The sequence below is a fragment of the Micropterus dolomieu genome, linkage group LG07 (genome assembly GCF_021292245.1).
Source record: "Micropterus dolomieu isolate WLL.071019.BEF.003 ecotype Adirondacks linkage group LG07, ASM2129224v1, whole genome shotgun sequence".
NCBI classification, from domain to species: domain Eukaryota; kingdom Metazoa; phylum Chordata; class Actinopteri; order Centrarchiformes; family Centrarchidae; genus Micropterus; species Micropterus dolomieu.
This window is the reverse complement of record NC_060156.1, coordinates 4,065,801-4,087,368: the sequence shown is the minus strand read 5'-3', so window position 1 is coordinate 4,087,368 and position 21,568 is coordinate 4,065,801. Positions and strand designations below refer to the sequence as shown.

General features: G+C 41.6%; 1 protein-coding gene across 2 annotated transcripts in view; it reads left to right on the top strand.

Moving 5' to 3' along the window:
* dnah7 (dynein, axonemal, heavy chain 7) overlaps positions 1-21,568 on the top strand; it is a 78,718-nt gene that overhangs the window by 52,779 nt on the left and 4,371 nt on the right. For both annotated transcript variants that reach the window (XM_046053224.1, XM_046053223.1), the window contains exons 48-65: positions 569-732; positions 1,597-1,751; positions 3,679-3,869; positions 6,095-6,228; positions 6,339-6,674; positions 6,855-6,981; positions 7,192-7,386; positions 9,531-9,623; positions 9,712-9,888; positions 10,100-10,261; positions 10,375-10,575; positions 10,802-10,963; positions 11,890-12,075; positions 13,020-13,157; positions 15,369-15,599; positions 17,270-17,422; positions 20,420-20,597; positions 21,357-21,460. In XM_046053224.1, the coding sequence (XP_045909180.1) occupies positions 569-732; positions 1,597-1,751; positions 3,679-3,869; positions 6,095-6,228; positions 6,339-6,674; positions 6,855-6,981; positions 7,192-7,386; positions 9,531-9,623; positions 9,712-9,888; positions 10,100-10,261; positions 10,375-10,575; positions 10,802-10,963; positions 11,890-12,075; positions 13,020-13,157; positions 15,369-15,599; positions 17,270-17,422; positions 20,420-20,597; positions 21,357-21,460 (3,087 nt within the window). The remainder of the gene's footprint in view (positions 1-568; positions 733-1,596; positions 1,752-3,678; positions 3,870-6,094; positions 6,229-6,338; positions 6,675-6,854; positions 6,982-7,191; positions 7,387-9,530; positions 9,624-9,711; positions 9,889-10,099; positions 10,262-10,374; positions 10,576-10,801; positions 10,964-11,889; positions 12,076-13,019; positions 13,158-15,368; positions 15,600-17,269; positions 17,423-20,419; positions 20,598-21,356; positions 21,461-21,568) is intronic.

Sequence of the window (21,568 nt, the reverse complement as noted above, 5' to 3'; positions counted from 1 at the left end):
TGAAGTTAACATTTTCTTTAGCTAGTGAGGCTAATGATTTGTTCCCATTAAGCGTACTGTGACCATTGCAAATCCCATCACTGTTTCAGACCAATATAAGCCAAATGCTTGAGAGCAGTTGGTGGAAAAGAAACCCTATGGATGTCCCGAGGCACTTTGCTTTTTTCTTTTGCTGAGCCTCACGTCTCCAAGACCAAGCCAGTGTTTAAAGGTCATCTTTTGTACTGATTCACACGGAGAGCCATTGTGATGCTAGAAAACAGAAAGGAAGAGAGTTAATGTTATTTTTGTCATGCAAGTGCATGATTTTGAGTGTGAATGCACGTAATTGGCTATGCATGTGTGTGTTGCTAGCTGTCATGCCTTCAAAATCACTCTCTTTAAGTGGGACTGTCTAAATAGACCTTAGTACTGTTTTTTAATAACCAGATCTGTACATTTATGTGCACAGGTGAATTCTTTACAAGCAATATGCTGTTGTTGGTTTGCAGGTTAGCGTGCGTGTTTGAATTTGTGCATGTGCTAAAGCGAAAATAAAGTAATTGCCAGTGAATTTACTCCTCTCCAGGATCAGACAGAGGAGTGGATGAAACTTTGTAAGAGCAGAGAGATTCCGTGCTCCCCCAACATGTCTCTGATGAACTCTCTGGGCGATCCAGTGAAGATTCGTGCGTGGACCATCGCTGGCCTACCATCAGACAGCTTCTCCATAGACAACGGTATCATAATCTCGTGAGTATTAAAGACAAACTTGACATGGCATTCTCTCTAGAGGGAAATACATCAATATTTCCATTGTACTGGGTGTTGTATTTCTAAGAATTGAATGCACAAACTATGGATGTCTCAAGCTACTTTTCTTCTGCTCCTGATCCGAATCATTTAATACTGAGCACCTTCCAACAGCCAGTGTTGATAAAAAATGTGTGTTTTCCTACACAATAAAGCTTTACAGTGCAGTGCATAATAATCCGGACAATATTTGGACAGCATCTCAAAATTACATAATGGCATGAACACAAACTGAAAGCTGACTGACAAATGCACACTTCACAAAAGCAGCATTTAGAGGCGTGGCACACCCGAAAATTATTGCTGGAATAGTAATAATATAAGAATAAATTCCTGTGTTTTTATGGAGTGCAGTGGTGTGTTTTTTTACAGCTTACCGTTAATCAAAGGATCAGTATTAGATTGGCCATTACAAATCAGCCTGAAAAAAGAGACCGCTCTACGACAGGACTTTGTCAGCATTCCTAAAAGCCGAAGTTGTCTGATTCAACCTTAAGATGCAGTACAAAACAAGACATCTGCTTGTTTGTGTAAATGAAACAACAACATTGCTTTTTAATCACAATACTATGGCCCCTGGTGTGCTACCCAACTGTGAGCTGTCTAACTGTGTCAGTGAATGTTCACCCTGAGCTTCCCTCTACATCTCAATTCTGGTCCTCCAACATCCCCCCTACTGTTGTGATGTCTCATGGTTAGCAGTTACAGGATCTCTCACTCTGACACGGCAGAATCATTTGATCACCCACTACTGTACTGTTTGTGTGTGTGTGTGTGTGTGTGTGTGTGTGTGTGTGTGTGTAGTAATGCCAGGCGGTGGCCTCTGATGATTGATCCCCAGGGCCAGGCCAACAAGTGGGTGAAAAACATGGAGAAGGCCAATAGCTTGCATATCATTAAACTAAGTGATGCTGACTTTGTTCGCACCCTGGAGAACTGCATCCAGTTTGGCACGCCAGGTAAGCATACGTGTTTCTCTGGTTTGATGCTTCTGCTGTTGCTGCATGGTCTGTTTGTGGGTGGGTTTGTGCCTCACCCACATTGTCGCAGTTCCTGTCACTGCCTGCTGAGGTCTCTCCTCACCACAGAGCACACAGAGACTAATAATGGCTGTGCAAAGAGTGATTTTCTCCTTTGTTCTTTGTTCTGCAGTTGGAGAATTCATTTAAGCAATAGGTCTGAGTGAGATGTTCCAATGAACCTTTATTTAAGCCAACTGCACCATTAGGCTGTCAAACTACAGTAAATCATACAAAAAGCCCAGGAGAAATCAATTATATTTTCTGCACCATATATTCCCTGCCTAGTATCATTGTCTTATTGACATGTGTAGGTAGACTATTTATTTGTGCTGTTTTTTTCAAGTGTGTGTTTACTTATACTTTATAGTCTTCTCATAGGATTTTCAGGGGGTATGAGAGGGAACAGCAAGAGAGGAATTAGAGTCAGAAACAGACAGGGACAGCTATACAGCCATTAAAAAGACATCTAAATAATGACCCAACTCAGCCAGCCATTGAATCTTTGCTTACTGGCAGCTCAGATAGTAGCTTGTCCTTGCAGGGTGCAAAATAGTCCCCAGGGGCTACAGTTCCACCCTGCACAGCCGGTTCTCTTGCGTCACAGTTTTACATTCTCTTGCTGTTTGTATTGCAGCCTATAATCCCATTTCTTTACATTATTCTTTATATTAGTGTGGTTGAACTAATGTTTCCCTGCTAAATCTCTGAATAGGCTAGGCTTGTGTTTATTAAACAAGTACTGTTTAATCTGCTAAATTATTAGCAAAATTGATGTGATGTACCAGGACAAAATGATGCTGCAAGGCAATTTGGAGAAGGTTGACCTGATTTGTTTCCATATCCGGTGAGAGAAAGTTTATCAGCAAAAGTTAGTTACCACCTCAAGGCACAATGTCAATTATAGATGTGCTAACGTTCTTAACATGAGAAAAGCATTATCATACTTGATTAATTATGATGTCATGGGAATAAGGCATTTGTAACTGGTAATTGCTTCACTGATTTCTTGGTATTGCGCATGTGTGCATACACACATACATGGAGTTTCTTGGGATGCAATGGAAGTTCATTGTAGAGTGACAGAGACCGAGAGTTTAGCTCTTAAAGTTTTGCAATGTACTGCACAATGTAGCTGCATTAGGTGTGTCATACTTAAAAACTAAGGATGAATACAACTAATTTAAGTTTATAGATGGAGTATGAGCTGTTTTTATTGTATTGAAAGTTCTCCTACAGCTCGAGGAAACATATTAATAACCAATATTTCATATTTAGCAAACTTCTACCCTAATTAAAGCAAGATGCACAAAGTGTCAGTGGCAGGAAGAACTACACAATAACAGGAAGAGATACATGACCACTTAAGACAAGAATAATTCTATTAGTTGCTGAATGAAAACACATTGTGTAAATACATTATTAGCGGACCTGATGCTAAATGGAAAGCTGTCATAGACGCTGGAGCCAGTACACCAAAAGCAAGATCACGCTTTGTCATTAACCTGGACTCTGGAAGACCCAAACTAAACTAAGCTAAAAAGTATAATTTGTCTGTAAGTAATAATACTTTAACCTTTATTCTAAAAGAGACCTTGAACCAGTGCAGTGATGCAAAGATTTAGGTGAAGTGGGGAAAAATGCTTTGTGTATTCCGGCTGCCAAAATTTGTTAAAAAGGTGCTAATGGCTCAACTGTTGAGGTGGTTGAGGTGAGTTTGTCAACAGCAGAAGATAGTGGTTGAACTTGACAGCTCCCGTATGAGATTGTTTATAAATGTGTAAGTATCCTTACACAGTTAATTCCTGTAAAGAGTCAGCCTCCCCTAGATAGAGAATATTGATGAAGATTGAACATTTTCTTTCAGTGCTGCTGGAGAATGTCGGTGAGGAGCTGGACCCTATCCTGGAGCCTCTGCTGCTGAGACAGACTTTTAAACAGGGTGGGGCCATATGTATCCGCCTGGGAGACTCTACCATTGAATATGCTCCTGACTTTCGCTTCTACATCACTACCAAGCTACGTAACCCACACTACCTGCCTGAGACCTCCGTCAAGGTACTGTAGTGGGAAACTGCCTCAGGCATTTCTATATTTTTCAGTATCCCAGTACACTTTCGCTCACTTAACACAGGAGAAGCACATTTTATTATGAACATGGAAAACAACAGCGATTCTAATACTTAAACATTACATACTGGAAGCATTGTGTATTGTATTCAAATGGTAACATTAGAAACTTTTTTGTATTCATTCCATAAAGTTGCGACAAACAAAAAAGACCTGGTCCTCACAAAATGTGTTTGCGTGTTAGAGATTTAATGAATACCCGTCACTGCCACCATTGTAACCTCCATCCACACCCGCACCAGTCACACACAAACAAACGTAGCCAGACAGGCAGACATGAGCCTGCACACACCTCTAGTCAAGACGGCGTAATCCGAGCATTTCCTGACAGTAGCCACATGCCTGAGCTGTTTGCAGCAGGTGTCAGTGTTGTTGTAATGAGCCCTGTGCAATCCTCCATGCCTCCTCTATCCACCCCTTCCACACAGATGGAGTTGGTACCCTTCAGTCCCACCGTAGCTAAGGATAGATGTATCTTCCACAACAGAGCTGCTGCCAAAACAGAAGGGAGTAATAGAATACAGGGTCTCACAGAAACCAACACAGACATCTGTACTGTATCTTAAAATATTATTTTCATCACAACTTATAGCAACAGTCAACCTAGTTTGTTTTGTTATCCCATATGATTATAAATCCAAATGATAGAACTGACTTTTCACAATACAGTTCATTATTGCTGAAGTGTAACTGCAATGCGGGGTACTGTATTTTCCGTTGGCAGTGTTGGTCGGTCGGTCAATCACCTTGGTCCAGACTGAAATATGTTAACAAGTATGTCATGGATTGTCATGAAAATTCATGAACATTCATGTGTCCCACCTATATAAAATCTGCCATTTATGTCCCCCTCAGGGTGAAGTCAGTATAACTTTGGTGACCCATTAACTTTAATGTAGCACCTTCATCAAGTCAAAACTTTAATTTATTATAATAATACTTTGGTTCATTACCATATACATCCAATAAAACAGACATTCCCCAGACATCTTCGCATGCTGAGCCACTAAACTAAGTTGGTTAACATGATAATCATGATCCCTACTAATCACTAGCTAACCTTAGCGTTAACGTCATTGTGAATATGTTACTTCAGCCTCACAGAGCTCAATAGGAAGTTGTTCCTTACACTGAATAATTATTTTAGATCTTCCTTCCAAAAGACAACTTTTTTGCACTACAGAAAGAGGAGCCCTATTTTTCCTTGTTGGTTCCCAGTTAGTGCCTCATATCACTCGAATAGCAGCAGGTTTTTACCCCAGCAACACAGTGAATCATCGTTCTCTGATACCACCTCCCCAATGGAATACAGTCTCCAAGAGAAAAAAAAAAATCCAAGTAAAGGAGCATTAAAGGAAATTGCATTACAGAGAAGCAAGGGGTTGGAAAGCATTACTGAAGATCACATTTCAAGCATCTATTTGCAGGGGCCCCGCTCTTTATGGCCAGCTATTAGATAGATTCAACTCATTTTTCACAACTGGCTCAGTCCTTCTTTTTCCCCCTTTTTTTGCCTACAGTACACTATGATGCTTCCATTTTTCCCATTAAGCCCTATTTGAAATGCAATACTTGCAAATACAAGTGGGCAAGTATCTAGTATACCAGCCCTTAAGGAGCTCGAGGGACGAAGGGAAGCGAAGAAGGAGGGTGTATGTGTGAAAAGGACAAATGGGAGATTTATGTGGGCTCTGAGTTTTTACCACCAGCTGAGTAGGTCCGCAGCATCAATAGAAATGGAATTAGGCCCCGGAGAAGTGCACTCGTTTATTAGGGCAGGGAGTAGATAGCAGATATAGGCTTTTAACCTCCGGGTAAGTGCAGAGCAGGATGACTAAGGCTGTGGTAAAATACACACTTCTTCACTTTTAGCTGTAACACTTCACAGAAAAGAAAAAACAGTAAATGCATCCTACCTGTACCTTGCCAAGGGTAGAGTGGTTATTGGAATTGATTGGATAGGAGGTTCTTGGGGAGAACAGCTCTGGAGCCAAGATAATCAACGCCATACTGTAAAGTACCTCAGTTAAATGTCCGAGAGCAAGGGTGGGGCAAGACACCCCCATCACCTAACCTACACGCACACACTTATTTGTACATGTTTGTGCCTGTATTCTGTACTCTATGTATTACATCCTCTGTGCTGGCTGTAGGTGACCCTTCTGAACTTCATGATCACCCCAGAGGGCATCCAGGACCAGCTGCTGGGCATTGTGGTGGCTCGGGAAAGGCCTGATCTGGAGGAAGAGAAACAGGCTCTTATCCTGCAGGGAGCAGAGAACAAAAAGTACAGTATACACACCAGACTCGAGCAGAATAATTTCAACTAATCAAATAAAATTTCTCCTTCCTCAAAGTGGAAACTGAAGACATGTTAAATCCTTCCTTTTTTGTCAGACAACTGAAGGAGATTGAGGACAAAATCTTAGAGGTGCTCTCCTCTTCTGAGGGCAACATCCTGGAGGACGAGACGGCCGTCAAAATCCTCTCCTGCTCCAAAGTGCTAGCCAATGAGATCACTGAGAAGCAGGCTGTGGCTGAGAAGACAGAGCAGAAGATTGATGAGACCCGCATGGGCTACACTCCCATCGCCGTGCATTCAGCCATCTTGTTCTTCTCCATTGCTGACTTGGCTAACATTGAGCCCATGTACCAGTACTCCCTCACCTGGTTTATTAACCTCTTCATCAGCTCCATTGACAACTCAGACAAGAGCGACGACTTGCAGCAGAGGTAAGCAGGGCTGGCAAATGCACTAACCAAATATGATTGAAAAACATTGTAAACTGTTAAAAACAAAAGGAATGTAAGACTAGTAATAGTGCATGAGTGTGGGTGAGGTTGTGAACTTGTTGTGTTTCTGTTTGGTTTGGAACAAGATTATTAAAGTGTTAGCACATGTATCTTCTTCAGACTACAGATCCTGAGAGACCACTTTACCTACACACTATATGTCAATGTGTGTCGCTCGCTGTTTGAGAAGGATAAGCTGCTCTTTTCCTTCTGCCTCAGTGTCAATCTGCTCATGCACAACAAGCTGGTAGGAATATACAAAGGCTGCACACATGTACACACAATCAGTGCTCTTTGTGATTGCTATAGATTTTCTGTATGTTGTTGTTTCAATTTGCATAGTATTTTTATTCCAAGATAATCTCCCAGATGGTCAACCTTCAAATCACAAATTCAGGTTCAACAACTCCACTGTGTTAACACTTCAGTAGCTGCATGACGGTAATTCATGTCATAGGTGGATGAGGGCGAGTGGCGCTTCCTTCTGACGGGCGGTGTGGGCCTGGACAACCCCTACTCAAATCCCTGCATCTGGCTCCCCAAAAAGTCTTGGGATGAGACTTGCCGCTTGGATGAGATGGCTCATTTCAAAGGTCTGCGTCAAGACATGCCTCGCCTCAGGAATGAGTGGAAGAAGGTCTACGACAGCCCAGTGAGTGTCATGAAGCTGACAGGCTGGTCTGGGTGGGGCTCTGTCTGTGGGTGTTGTATATGTTTCTGTGATGCAATGCAAATTTAGTCAATATGCACATGGCTGGTGTTCTGTTGAAGAAACCATAAATGTGTTGTGGTTACCAGTTTAGACTGTGTCACATTTAGCACAGACAGAATGTTAAACCACAAAATAACAAATCACATTTACACAGTCTTCTGCCTCTAAGACCACCAGCAGATTTAATTGTGAAGGTGCCACAGGAGCAAAGTCTATAGAGCAAATGGTAAAGATATTTAGGGTTTTTCCTGAGATTTTGTCAACAAACAGTGGATCTGGACACTAAGGCCTTAAACACACAGTCCTAGGCAGAACTACTTGACACCAAACTTGAGCAATTATTTGCCTGTGAAGAGAGGGCAAACCTTGTATGAGTGCCACTCTGGCTATTCGGCTTGATTTACTTCAAAGTTCAAATAATTCAAAATGTAACCCTTTTAGCAGCCAATCTTTCAAAGTGTGCCCAATCAGATAATGTCGGACCAAGTAAGTTAAGTATAGAGCAAACATCTCTTTCCAAAAATACAATATTGCAGAATTTAAGTATACAGAGGTAAAGACATTCTTTGAGTGGAATGCAGTCAAACCTCAGCAAAACGGTGTTAGTGAGGTCGGACGAGAAATGGAGCAAGTGCAGGCCAGCTTCGCCCACGCTGCAGCTCAGCTGGGTAGCTCAGTGGGATCCCTTAACACTCCCAACTAACTGCACTGTGGCTGAATTAGCAGCAGCCCCTCCATTCAGAGTACCGCTATATATGCTCAAATTTCACACACTGTTTCATACTATTCTTTTTCTGTTAGATAATGTTAATAAATACACACCGTATATTAACAATAACATACCTACTACATACTGTTTAAATCAGTTGTTACTCTATCTTGTAACTATTCACTGATTCAGTGATCCAGATTTAACGGTTTAACTTATAACTTATGTCAAATAACCGAGTTTTATTAGTTTAAATGTAATAAAAGGGGAGAGGGAAGAAAGAAAGTGGGAGGTAAGTAATTTGCCTGTCAGGTGTAGATGATGCACACATGCTCCTTCCCCCATCTTTGAATTATAAAGACTCTAAAATTGAAGTTTTATCTAATTAAATCTTTTTTGTTCCTGTTGTGCTAGTCGCATCCATGCAATCTAGACACAAGAACAGCTGTTTAATCAACGTGTGGTGCCCACAAACATGTGTGCGGCACACATGCTTGTCTCTTTGCTGTCACACACATACACACACACACCATCTTTGATTTATAATCAACAGAATCAGCCACAACACTTCTATCTAATTAAATCTAGTTTGTTCCAGTTGTGGAATTCACATTTATTCAATCTCGACGCAAGAACAGCTGTTCAATCAAGCGCGCAGGCACTCAGGCTCACGCGCACTAACACACCCCTGTACACAAAGAGGAGCCCCAGGAGACCCTAAATAGGTGAATCTGTCTCAGAGCACCTGCCAACACACATAGCCAGAAGTATCTCCACAAACAGCCTGGGGAAAATAATTCCAAAAGTTCCCGCTACCATTGCTCACTTCCTCTGGAACACTTGTTCTACGAATGAATCAAACATATTGCTCTGACCCAGTACCCAGTGGCTTTTCTGTTCCCCCACATCTTTCTCCTTCCGCTCTTCCACAGTCTTTGCTTTTTCATACATATTTATCTAGCTCCTGGTACGCATTACTCTCCTCCCTATTCACATTACAGATTACCCCTCTTTTTGCTTAATTACATTGCTTAATCTTGCAACAGCTCGATACAATGCAACCCCACCCCAGAACGTCCCTTGTCCTCTCCAAGGAAAGTTGACAAAAAGGCATTTAGCTGCATGTTTCTTGAAGGTGACCTGATGAATTTCCTCATTCTTAACGGCATTAAAAAATGTAATTTTGTCATCTGTGTTGCTTTTTCAGGTACTCCTCTGGTACCTATAAAAGCCACACTTCATGACTTAGTTTTTTTTTTTTATTTTGTTCAACCTGTTACTACAGGATCTTCTATCCAGTGTGGAATCTGAAGTAACTCCTAGATATGTATGTGCTGTGTGAATTTAGTATGGGTTGTGTTGTGCACATCTGCAGAACCCCCATCAAACTCCCTTCCCTGATGAGTGGCAGGAGAGGCTAAGCCAGTTTCAGAGGATGCTGGTGATCCGCTGTCTCAGACCAGACAAGGTCAGTACTGAGTTGGAACAGGACATGTCGGCAAATTACGTCAGGTTAAAAGGACACAGAATACACATTCCATTTATGTGTCCCCCAGGTTATTCCCATGGTACAGGAATTTGTTTGCAACAGTTTGGGTCGTCCCTTCATCGAAGCGCCACCCTTCAACCTGAGTAAGGCCTTCGTTGATAGCCACTGTTGTGCCCCCCTCATCTTCATCCTCTCCCCGGGCTCAGACCCCATGGCTGCACTGCTCAAGTTCGGAGATGAAAAGGTATGGAAACACCTGGGAAATTCAGCAGCTTTGAAGCCTGCTGTGTGTGCAAACTCAAAATGAAAGGAGAAATTGAATCCTCTAGGTTTCCCAGACTCCCACACAGGTGTTATACGCACTGAAAAGTATTTTGTCTCCTTCCCGTTCAAACAGCAGCTACATAAGTGTGTGTGTGTGTGTGTGTATATGCACGGCTGTTCTGATCCCTTAGGGCTTTACGGGTAACAAGCTGACCTCCCTGTCTCTGGGACAAGGCCAGGGTCCTATCGCTATGCATATGATTGAGACAGGCATTAAAGAGGGCACCTGGGTGGTTCTGCAGAACTGCCACTTAGCCACATCGTGGATGTCAACACTGGAGCGAGTCTGTGAGGTCAGAAGACGCACACACACACACACACACACACTTTCTATACAACAGATGGGAACAGTGCAAACACATGTCTTCTAATACATTAATTTTTTTTTCTTTATGGCTATGAGCAGGAGCTGAACCCAGACACTACTCACCCAGACTTCAGGCTCTGGCTGACTAGCTACCCGTCTCCCACTTTCCCCGTGGCGGTGCTTCAGAATGGAGTGAAGATGACCAATGAGGCTCCGAAGGGCCTTCGCGCCAATATTGCACGTTCCTTCTTAATGGACCCCATCTCTGACCCAGAGTTTTTTGCCAGCTGCAGCAAGCCGGTCAGTGTGTGTGTGCAATTCTCTGTGTGTATCCAGGTGCCTTGCTATTGCATATCTATCATGCCTACATCAGTGGGTGTCCTAAGCTCCTTTGTGTCTTTTATCACCTCAGCTGTGCATTTCAGAGTGTGTTTGTTTGAGCTGTTGAAATACTAAACGACCACCACTATTGATCTAATTATTTTTCTAAGGCCGCACCTTCCATTTATGCTTATCCACCTCTCAGGCTGTGTTCAAGAAACTGCTGTACGGCCTGTGTTTCTTCCACGCCCTGACCCAGGAGAGGAGGAAGTTTGGACCTTTAGGCTGGAACATTCCGTATGAGTTCAATGAGACCGACCTCCGGATCTCAGTACAGCAGCTGCACATGTTCCTGGAACAGTACCAGGTAGTTGTTTTTAAAATGTCTTTCCTTTCATGGATGTTTTTTTATATTTCTTTCATGAATTATGATTTTCCTGTAACTCAGTTGACACTATCAGATGTTTCCCCAAGTACTAAATTCCATGCAGTGAGGGATGCAGGCAGGTGTATACTACCACAGCATTGTTCTGTCATACATACAGACTATTGAGACTTTTAAAAAAGGACTATTGCACTATTTATCTGTATTTTACACTGATGTTTTTACCTTGCTTTTATGATCTTACCTGTAGCACTTTGAGGTTTTTCTTAAATGTAAAGTGCATTAGAAATAAAATGTAGAATTATTATATATATATATATATATATATATATATATATATACTTTGCATACACATACATGAACGTACTATATATCTTGGGCACAAAATAATACTCTGACTGTCACTTGCAGATGCACACTATTCAGCATCTAAGGCCATAATAGAAATTCTGGCTTTTAGAAGTGCGTTCCTCTTCTCTCAAGTATCTGCTTTCATCAGCCATATTCAAAAACCCTCTTGACATTTTTCTACAAACCGATAGCACTCCAGCATTCCACCATTTCCAGTTCTCAATAAACTACTGAGGGTGTCTTTTGGACAGAGTGACATTTTCATCATGTTACCAAGTGTCGCCCACTGAATTTGTAAGTGAATTCCTCCTCCAGAAAATGCCACAATGGCCACAACCCCACCCTTTCACCTCCTATTACGTCAGTTTCCATTGCAAGTCAAGGTCGTAAAGTGAATTTCAGCCAGGTTTTGAAGAACATACACACAACACAACTAAGATTGCACACACATATTGACAACCTGCATTTCTCAATGCTCACCTGCTCTTAAAACATTCAACCCTAATACATGGTTATTCTTAGGTTCCAGTTTAAAATGCACCCCTTGTTTGCTGCAGGAAGTGCCGTTTGATGCCCTCCGCTACATGACTGGTGAGTGTAACTATGGAGGCCGCGTGACAGATGACTGGGACAGACGGACCCTGCGCACAATCCTCTCTATTTTCTACACCTCAAAGCTCCTCGAGGACCGGGACTACAAGTTTGATCCCAGCGGGCTCTACTATGCACCAGATGAGGGAGATGTAAGAAACAGAAAATCCCACAAAAGTGCTATAAATCATTGCAATCACCAGGTTTAGCATCAAGAAGGATTTTTTTTAGCTTAGATTTGGCTGTAAACACAAAGGATGCATAGAAGATTTAAAGAGATTACAAAATTCCACATGTTATTACCAGGGGAAATTAGTACAGTATTTGGCATAGAGTTGGGCAAAGTCTGTTTTTAGATACAAAGCAGGGGGGCTGTTTTTTACTTTTATCATCTAAGATATGCAGGTACTTATTCTACACTCACCTAAATATTCACATACTCTGTTTTTATTGTATTCAACATAGTCTGACCTTTTTTTAAAATATAGTACACTGCAGCCTTGAATATGTTATGCAGCATCTTATTTAAATCTTATTATCAAAAGTCTTTTATTTATATATCTTCCAACTATGTGGTATTCCTTTAGTTAGGACAGCAAAACTGAAATAGTTCCTTGGCTTGTACCCATCAGTTACCAGGAGGTGCTGGAAGTATCTTTGCCTTAAAAACTCAAGAAAAGTTAAACTCACTTTAATGTGTTTGTTTTTAAACTAAGCATATTAGAGGACTCACAGTTGCTTAGCACTGTTGTTGAGCTACCTTTAAAAAGTCATTAGGAGACAAAATGTGTGTAACAAGGCACAGCAGGCAGCCACCATCAGTGAGGGTTGATATATTTGTTAACACAAGTGCAATCTATGGTGCGCTCAATTTTATTTGGCATTTTGTTCTCCAGTGCTGCGCCCCCCCTCCAACCACATCTTTTATTCATGAAGTCACATTTACATAGTCATTATAATAAATGTCAGCAATCTAAGGAGCTGACTTGTTTTTCAATGCGTGTTATTACTCGAGATGTTTCCTGATGTTGCGTTAAAAATTGTCCTCTTACTTCACTCCTCTCCTCTCCCTCTGTTTTCTGCATCTCTGTTGCAGTACAATAGCTACATAGAATATACCAAGTCGCTGCCTCTCAACCCGTCGCCGGAGATTTTTGGCATGAACGCCAACGCAGATATCACCAAAGATCAGGCTGAAACACAACTGCTGTTTGACAGCATCTTGCTTACACAGGTAAACCCACATGGACCGGTGAAACACCAGCTATCGTATTGATTAGCTGTCAGTCAGGAACTAATTAACACGCATGTACAAGTGCTTAAACACACACACATTGAAAAAATATCAGACTGTTTACATTCATCTTTGGATGCTCAAACCTCATCATGTCAAGTATTTCCTTTGAGCCATTGTAACTAAGATTTCCTAAATATTAATGTCATTATAATACTGAAGACAGAGGGCAATGTGATCCTGAATTCGTTATCATGCCATTAAATGAACATGGGACTATAAAATTGGGCAAGAAATATCAGACACGAAATAGCTCTGTGGCCTGGCATGGGTACAGGTGAAGTTCGCTGATTTTCAGTGCCAGCAGCCCTGGGTCGCTTCCCAAACCAATCCGCCCCCTTTTGGCCAACATCCCAGATGCTCAGTTGGAAAACCACTACTCAGCCAGTGCATCACATGCACATACACACAAAACAACTGAAGTACACAAATTAAAACACATGCATCGAGACACTGAAATACTGTCTCACAACATCAAAATGCTTCTCCCCGAGTTTCTACCAACTTATCCATGTCAGCATTAAATATTTATTGCCATCCATTAAAATGTGCTATGCAACATTAATTAAAGAGAAAAAATATAAATAAATATTTTAGTTGTTTGTTGAGAGACTTCTCAAAGAACAGAAAAAAATCCCTCTTATTAGGTTGTCGTCCTTTGGCACTGCAAAGGCACAGTGTGACTCACAGTGGCTTTGGCGGAGCTGTGTGATCCCACATCATTATATCTCTGCTCTGTAGAGTAGGTTCGCTTGTTCAGAATTATATCTTACCACTTCCCAGCTCCAGTCAATGTTGGCTGCAAATCAAATATAAGAGATTTCACATCAAGACCTACACAAAGACAAAAAGTATGGCTTCTCCTGCAAAGTGGAAAGGGATATTTATTTATCTGCGTATCCATTTATTTATTTTAGGATACAGAGCAGTGCCTCTCACTTAGCAAATACATCTCACTGTGCCAAAACTTATTTAAATTCCTGTGGGAATTAAACTTAATACTGCAAGTAAACTAAATATAGAACCAGAGTGTCATATGTGCACGCTTTAACATACTCTGCATGCATCCTATACATTTTTATTGTCTGATTTAAGCTACCAATATACAGAACACATACTGTATGCTGTCACAAACACCAAACGCTTATTTAGACAGGTACAGACCTGGCTCACTACAAACAAATAGTTGACAGCAAACAAAATTATTTTAACAGGCATTGCCGCTTCTAGACTTCAAGTTAAAATTAGAGATCAATGGAGTCTGACATTTATTCATATAAACTCCTTTCAACAAGATTAATAATGGCTTCAGTCATGTGTGGACTTTATTAGCATCTAATACGCTCTCATCAGTCTCAATGACCGATAAACAGGGAGCCGCTTCAAATGGAATGAAACAGCTATTTGTCATTCCCGTACTGTAACACCAATGCTATTAGCCAATGATTATCCATTACCGCTGGGCTAGTTACTGAGCATCAAATAGGTAAATGGTGCAAGTTGGACTGAGAGGAAAGTGGAAGGATCACAAATTAGAGTGAATGATTATCAGCATGAATGATTATTATAATTGTTGATAAGGTTGTGTCATCTTTCTGTATGAGACAAATTGGGGGAAATGATGTGAAGCCTTCCATCTTATCTGTGTGTGTGCGTGTGTGTGTGTGTGTGTGTGTGTGTGTGTGTGTGTGTGTGTGTGTGTGTGTGTGTGTGTGTGTGTGTGTTTGTTCGTAGAGGGATTCAAGGGAATTTATGCTTAGGATCTCATCATCTGAGGTGTTACAGTGGCAGCTGTAGGTTAGCCTGAGAAATATCTAGGGTAGTAAAAATAAAGAGATAAATCATATGACTGTGATATTGTTTTTCATTTTGTGCCCTTTTAGAAGCATGAATCTAAATCAATCTGGCACAAAGATGATGAAATATAAGCAAAGTCAAATCAGAAGTCAGAACCTCTTAACATCAGGGCCTTTTCAGGATCAAAATAGCACCAATGCAAAATACTCCTAAAAAGGGAATACATAATTTGACAAGTCAAAGACGGCAAAAGATCATTTTCCCAGAAAATGATGAACTGTCAAAGCTATCCGAGCCACAAGTCCTGCCTCCCCTTCTCATCCGTCCTCTGTCGCTGTGTGTGTCTCTGATCAGTCCCGCTCTTCGGGCGGAGATGCCAAATCCTCCGATGACATGGTCTTTGATGTGGCAGCTGACATCCTGAGCAAGCTGCCTGGAGACTTTGACTTGGAGGCAGTGATGAGGCGCTTTCCCACCAGCTACAATCAGAGCATGAACACAGTGCTGGTGCAGGAGATGGGCCGCTTCAACAACCTGCTCTGCACCATCCGACGCTCCTGTGTCAACATTCAGAAGGCCATAAAGGTACGCAGGAGGAGCTGGTAGAGATGGGATTAGGTGTAAAAGAAAAGTTCATGTTAGCAGTAAGTACTAAATGTTGTTTGGTTTTGAACTCAGTCCTGATCCGATTCACAGGGATTGTTATTATGGATAATTATTGCACAGTATATGGCCAAATGCATTGTAATTACTCCAAATTTGTTTGTTTTAGATAAACAGCGAGGCCAAATGATGAATCATCATTGATTTTACATTTGTGTGCAGTGAGAGCAATATTTCACTAGAGGAGGCACACCTCTGCTGAATGATTACAGGGGGAACGCGGGTAATACATCTTCAGAAATCAGATGCTGTATGCATTCAGTACAACACTCCAAATGCACTAATCTAACACCATAATTGTATTTTTTTTTTAGGGGCAATTTGTGCATATTAACTATGAATCTATATGTACAGTATGTTTCTGTATTTTGTGTCTTACCTGCAATATAGATTATGCACTCGGGAAAGGTAAAAAGCAATGAGCTGTAGAAAAAATGAAATGTTGACCTTGAATGAATGACAGGAGTACAGCAGCCATGTAAATCTCTAAATCAGTAACTAGTGCTCTTGACCTTCTCTTGGTGCTCTTTTCCTCTGTAGCATAGAAAAGGACTGTGCTCACCCCCTTAAATACAGTATCTCCAGTGCTGGGATGCCATTGTGTATTCATACCACTTAGATTTGCCTAGACTGTACAGTGTAATCTACAGCCATGCTAGCGGCTCTTTGAGACTGTAATTCGGCACAGCGGTGCTTTGAGCTAAATGTCAACATGCTCCCGTTAGCATGCTGATTATTAACAGGTAAAATGTTGGCCATGTTCAAAATCTTAGTTTAGCATGTTAGCAAGTAATTGGTTTGAAACTCGAGTTGTGGTTTTGCTGTCATCGGACCCATTAAAAAAAACAAGAAGGAGGGTGCTGCAGTAGTTGGCAGTAACCCCACTGCTGCATGTGATGTGCTAAAACCCTTGACAGTTAAGATCCAAAATACAGCTATGACAAAGCCTTTGTACAATTTCATAAAAAACCAAGCCTGCACTTGAAGAAGTGAATGCATCTACTGAGGCAGGTCAAAACATCCTCAGTGAAAGAAATTAACTGACTTTGTATTTCCAAAAGTTTGGAGATTTCACACGTCAGGACATAGCCTGTAATTACACTGCATTAGACTAGTCAGGCTGTAATTATTTAGTTCATAGAATTATTTAGTTCAGTGTTGCGAACTAAAGAACATCATCTGAATATATGTGCTTGAATATGTTGTGCCTTGCACTTCTAATTACACCACATTCACAAAAAAAACGTGCTCGAACACACACGTGTCTCTTTATACCGTTTAATAAACAAACTTCATACACATTTCCGCTTCTTCTGAGATGCACCAGTCTCAAGGGGTTGAATTGGAGAGAGCAAAAAGGGTCAGGAAGGGGAATGAGCACATCGTCTTTCAGACTGGGATCAAAGGCCCCCTGCTGAGCGGCAAGAGTTCCCATTATGTGGCTGTCTGTCACCTATTTCCAAAGAGACATTTTTAAGTGACTAGCTTGAATTTCTCTCACATTTGATTCAGCAATAGAACAGGGCTCGAACCACCTCCCATTTTTCAAGTAGAGAAGATGTTAATCAGTTAGTTTGTGCGTTCATGTGCAGGGGCTGGAGGTGATGTCTGCGGAGCTGGAGGAGGTGGTCAGCAGCATCTTGAAGGGCCGTATCCCAGGCATGTGGATGAAGAAGTCCTACCCCAGCCTCAAACCGTTGGGAAGCTACGTCAATGACTTCCTGGAGCGACTCAGGTTCTTACAGGTACTGAAACCTGACGTGAAAGTTCACAACAAGATGCTGAAAAATGAAAGAAGTATGTTGGAGAAATAAGGCAGGGTACAAATAAAAATGAAAGAAACAGAAATGAGACGGAAAAGAATCCGTAATCTCATAATCACTCTTATAGCAGAGCCAGATTAGTGCAGACATATCGCCACGGTCACTCCTCCACTGAAAGGCAAATACCTAACAGTCGGCATACACATGGAAAACACTTCTTAAAGGTTCAGTGTGTAAGATTTAGTGGCATCTAGTGACTTATGAACCATGGTTTATTATGTAAGGTCTTTACACACCACTGAAAACATAGTTATGGATCTTATATTGTATTTCTGTCGATAGATCCTCAGAAATATTACACACTGAACCTTTAAAAGGTAAAAATCTGTTGTGTACCGCACAAACAGATTTATTCTTTGTTTAGGATAAGGATACTTCACCAACGTTGAGCTACTTAACACAGATACAGAGATTAAAATAAAAACTAACATTAAATGTCTTAGCAAGGTGTTGGGCCACCACAAGCCTCCAGAAGTACCATAGTGCTCCTTGTCATAGACTGAACCATGTTTGACCTTTCAGTGGTGAGGAGCTTGTATCACATGAAAACGTTGCATCAGTGCAAGCTGTGCCCTCTACAGTGAACTGAACCTTGTCATGGAAATTGTATATTGCTGGTGAGGGACTGAGCAAATAATTGAGTTACGACAAACAGTTGTCTTTGAAGAATTGATTAATAAAAGAGAAGAAACAGAGAAGTACTATAACACATATACAGCTGGTCCAGCGACCTGCCGCCTAGGGCAGCTTCGGGCATCTGGCCCCGAGCAAAGGGATGCATTTACACAGTCTAGGTTTCTATGTTTTGGGGAACAGAGATCCTCTCCTCTCCTTGAATGCACATTCGAGGAGAGGAGAGGATAGTAATAATAGTAATAGTAATAATGATAGCAATAGTAAAAGCATGCAAAGATTAAAAGTAAAAGGAAACAATTTTCTGCCATAACAAACCTCTGCCTTAAGCTGTGTCACACTTGAGTTATACAAGACACTTCACATGGCAACACAAAGGAGGTGGGTGGATCTAGTTATGTTTCTCACTCATGGGCAGAGTTAGTATGGGAAACACATGCAGACACATGACTTACGTTCATCCAACAGTCAGTTCTCATGTTTCCCTTTCTAGTTCCACTGGAGAAAGACTTTGTTCCTCCTGTTCATCCTTAATCAGTGGAGGGAAAAGAATGTACAGTGTGTGTGTGTGTGTGTGTGTGTGTGTGTGTTATCCAACGGAAGTGTCCACCATGACTCCCCACAGGGTGAACTGGAAAGTCAGGTGTTGCTTATCTCAGACAGCTCGCTTTCTTAACAGAATGCCTTGACATTTTAGAAAACATGATTATTTGCTGTTGAGAAGAAAAACACCAGTTTCATGTCAGTGTGTTCGCCGGGCTGATTTTCCCACGACATTTCAGCCTAGCTTACAGGAACACAAAGATGTATCTTACACAGTTCCAGTTACAGGTGACAGGTCCAGCTTTTGGTAGGTAATAAATAGTTCCAATGTGTTAACTATGCATATTTAATATACACAAGCTATAGTGAGCCTTCTAGTTTTTTGTACTAAGCTCAGCAAACGTGTTCGGGCATTCTCTACTGAGCGCGCAGCGAAAAAACTGATGTTGTTGTTCTCATCCCACACAGGAAACAAGCATATTTTCATTCACTATGAATGAACAGGCTATAGATAGATGGAACATACAAAAAAAAGGGAAGTTTATGACAACTGCATGCACGTTGCGGTTCCTCGCCGGTTTATTTCAAGTAGCCGGCTGTTTAAAAACCATAAAATATTCTTTGTGTGGTTCATCAACAGTGGTAAATTATCCAAAAGTCCCGCGAGGGATTTATTTGGATTTATTCACGCACTTTAAAACCATTTATTGAAAGTTTTAGTCTTTTTACATGTTTTTTCTTTTGCAGCATTAAAAGTTGAAATGTGTATTGTAACAGGCTGTATATTAACTTAATGGGAGAGAACTGGTAGTTCTATGTAAAATCAGACGTTGAGCTCCCCCATATCGCCAAAATGGCGTGATCGTTGTTTCGCTGCAAAGCTTTGACTGTGAGATTGACAGTCAAATCAGGCTCCGCCCATCGAAGCATCGAGTCTTCCACTATTGGGGGTCAGCCCTATTAGGAACACAGCAAGTTTCCAATTTTGTCAAAACTCTACTTTTCTCTCTGGTGAACCAAAGTATAATTACAGTAAACTCAGAAATTTTACATAGAGCTTAATTACTTCCTCCAAACTTAAAAAATGACTCTATCTGACATGGTTATTGGCAGGTTGGGTACTTTAATCCGCATGCTGTGTTGTGTGGATTAAAGTGCTAAATCCTAATGGACTGAAGTGATTAACTATCAGCATCTATGAATATAAAGCTCTCTGTTTGTCCTGTTTGTTTGCTGAGGGTCCTGGGCTGCGCAGCTTTTCTCCATAAAAGGCTTGCCTTTTCGGCTGCCAAGAGGGTGATTTAGTTCAATTGTAAGGTTTGACAGCATATTTGGTTTTAGTCGTGCTAGTGGTATGGATCAATGGATGGCAATACTCTCGAACTCTCGGTCCACCATTTTGGTCCGGGCTGAAATATCTCAACATCGGATGGAATTACATCTTTGTCAAGCTCTTTATGACCAAACACCTGCAAAACTAAAGACATCTGTACTTTGTATTCAGTGCCAATTAGCAAATGTTTGCACGCTAACACGCTGTTGATGTGTTGTTCAATTTTGCAATTTAAGTATGTTTTTCCTTTTTCATTGATTAAATACATCTATTAATGCAAAACTGTAAAAGAAAAGTGTGTTGTAACCTAAACCTAACCAAGAACCCCCAACCATCTCAACCCATCTGAAAGCCACTGGGTCCTCTGAGTTCTGGCTGGTTTTGCTTATAAATGTCTGCTGTGTTTTCAGGACTGGTGTGATCAGGGTACGCCTGCTGTATTCTGGATATCAGGATTCTTCTTCACCCAGGCTTTCCTCACAGGCAGCCAGCAGAACTATGCCAGGAAACACACCGTCCCTATTGACTTGCTCGGCTTCGACTTTGAGGTCCTGGATGACCACGAATATAAACACCCTCCAGAGGATGGTAGGATACTAACGGTGTTATGGGAGAAGACAGACTGAGTGTGTTTAGGGAGAAGAAGGTCGGTGGTTTAATAGTAAAAGGATGTTAGGATAGCTTTTGAAAGGATCAAATGGCTCATTCAGCAAACCATCTCCTCGTTTAATGAAGGTAGAAAAAGTACAGCAGGAAGATCACTTGAAGAGGGAAGGAGTCAGAAGGAGTTTCAAAAGTGTACAAGACATTTCAAAGCGGAAAGTGAAATAAGCAGTAGGTGGAAGAGAAGAAACAAACAGATGAAAACTGACATTAGGCTGCCTGAATATAAGAGAGGCAGAGTGTAACGTGAGAAAGTAAGTTAAAGCAAAGCCTCCTTGCCTCTCATCTGCATGCAGGCCTGCGTCAGCCCCTCGCTGTGCCTACAGACTGAGATTCTCAGTCAAAGTCTAGCAGAAAGCCTCACCCTCAATCAGTCCCCAGCTGGGGCCCCATCACACTAACACAGCCTACACTGCCGAGCTACAAATCCGACAGCGCGTGTGCATTGGAGTGCGTGATACTGACAGGATGCCAACAGTCAGTTATCTCTAAATCTCACCCTGTTTTCTCCCCACCCTGTTAGTAGGACAGCTCACATGCTTAATGACAACAGCACAGAGGTCAGTTCAGATTCATCAAGTTTTACAGATGCTAGAAGAGGCGACACGCAGAGTAGTCGCAGGGTCGAAGCTAAGCTAGCTCTCGTGTACCTCTGAATTGTCTCTGTTTGTGTGCGACACTCAGGTGTGTACGTTAGAGGGCTGTTTCTTGATGGCGCCCGCTGGGACAGAAAGACCAAACTTCTCGCTGAGTCCTACCCCAAAGTGCTGCATGACCCCATGCCTGTGGTGAGTAGCACACACACACACACATATGCCGTTTTTCCGTTACCGGTACCAGCTCAGCTCGACTCGGTTTGGCCGTCCTCCGTTTTCCATTGCAGATAGTAGCCGGTA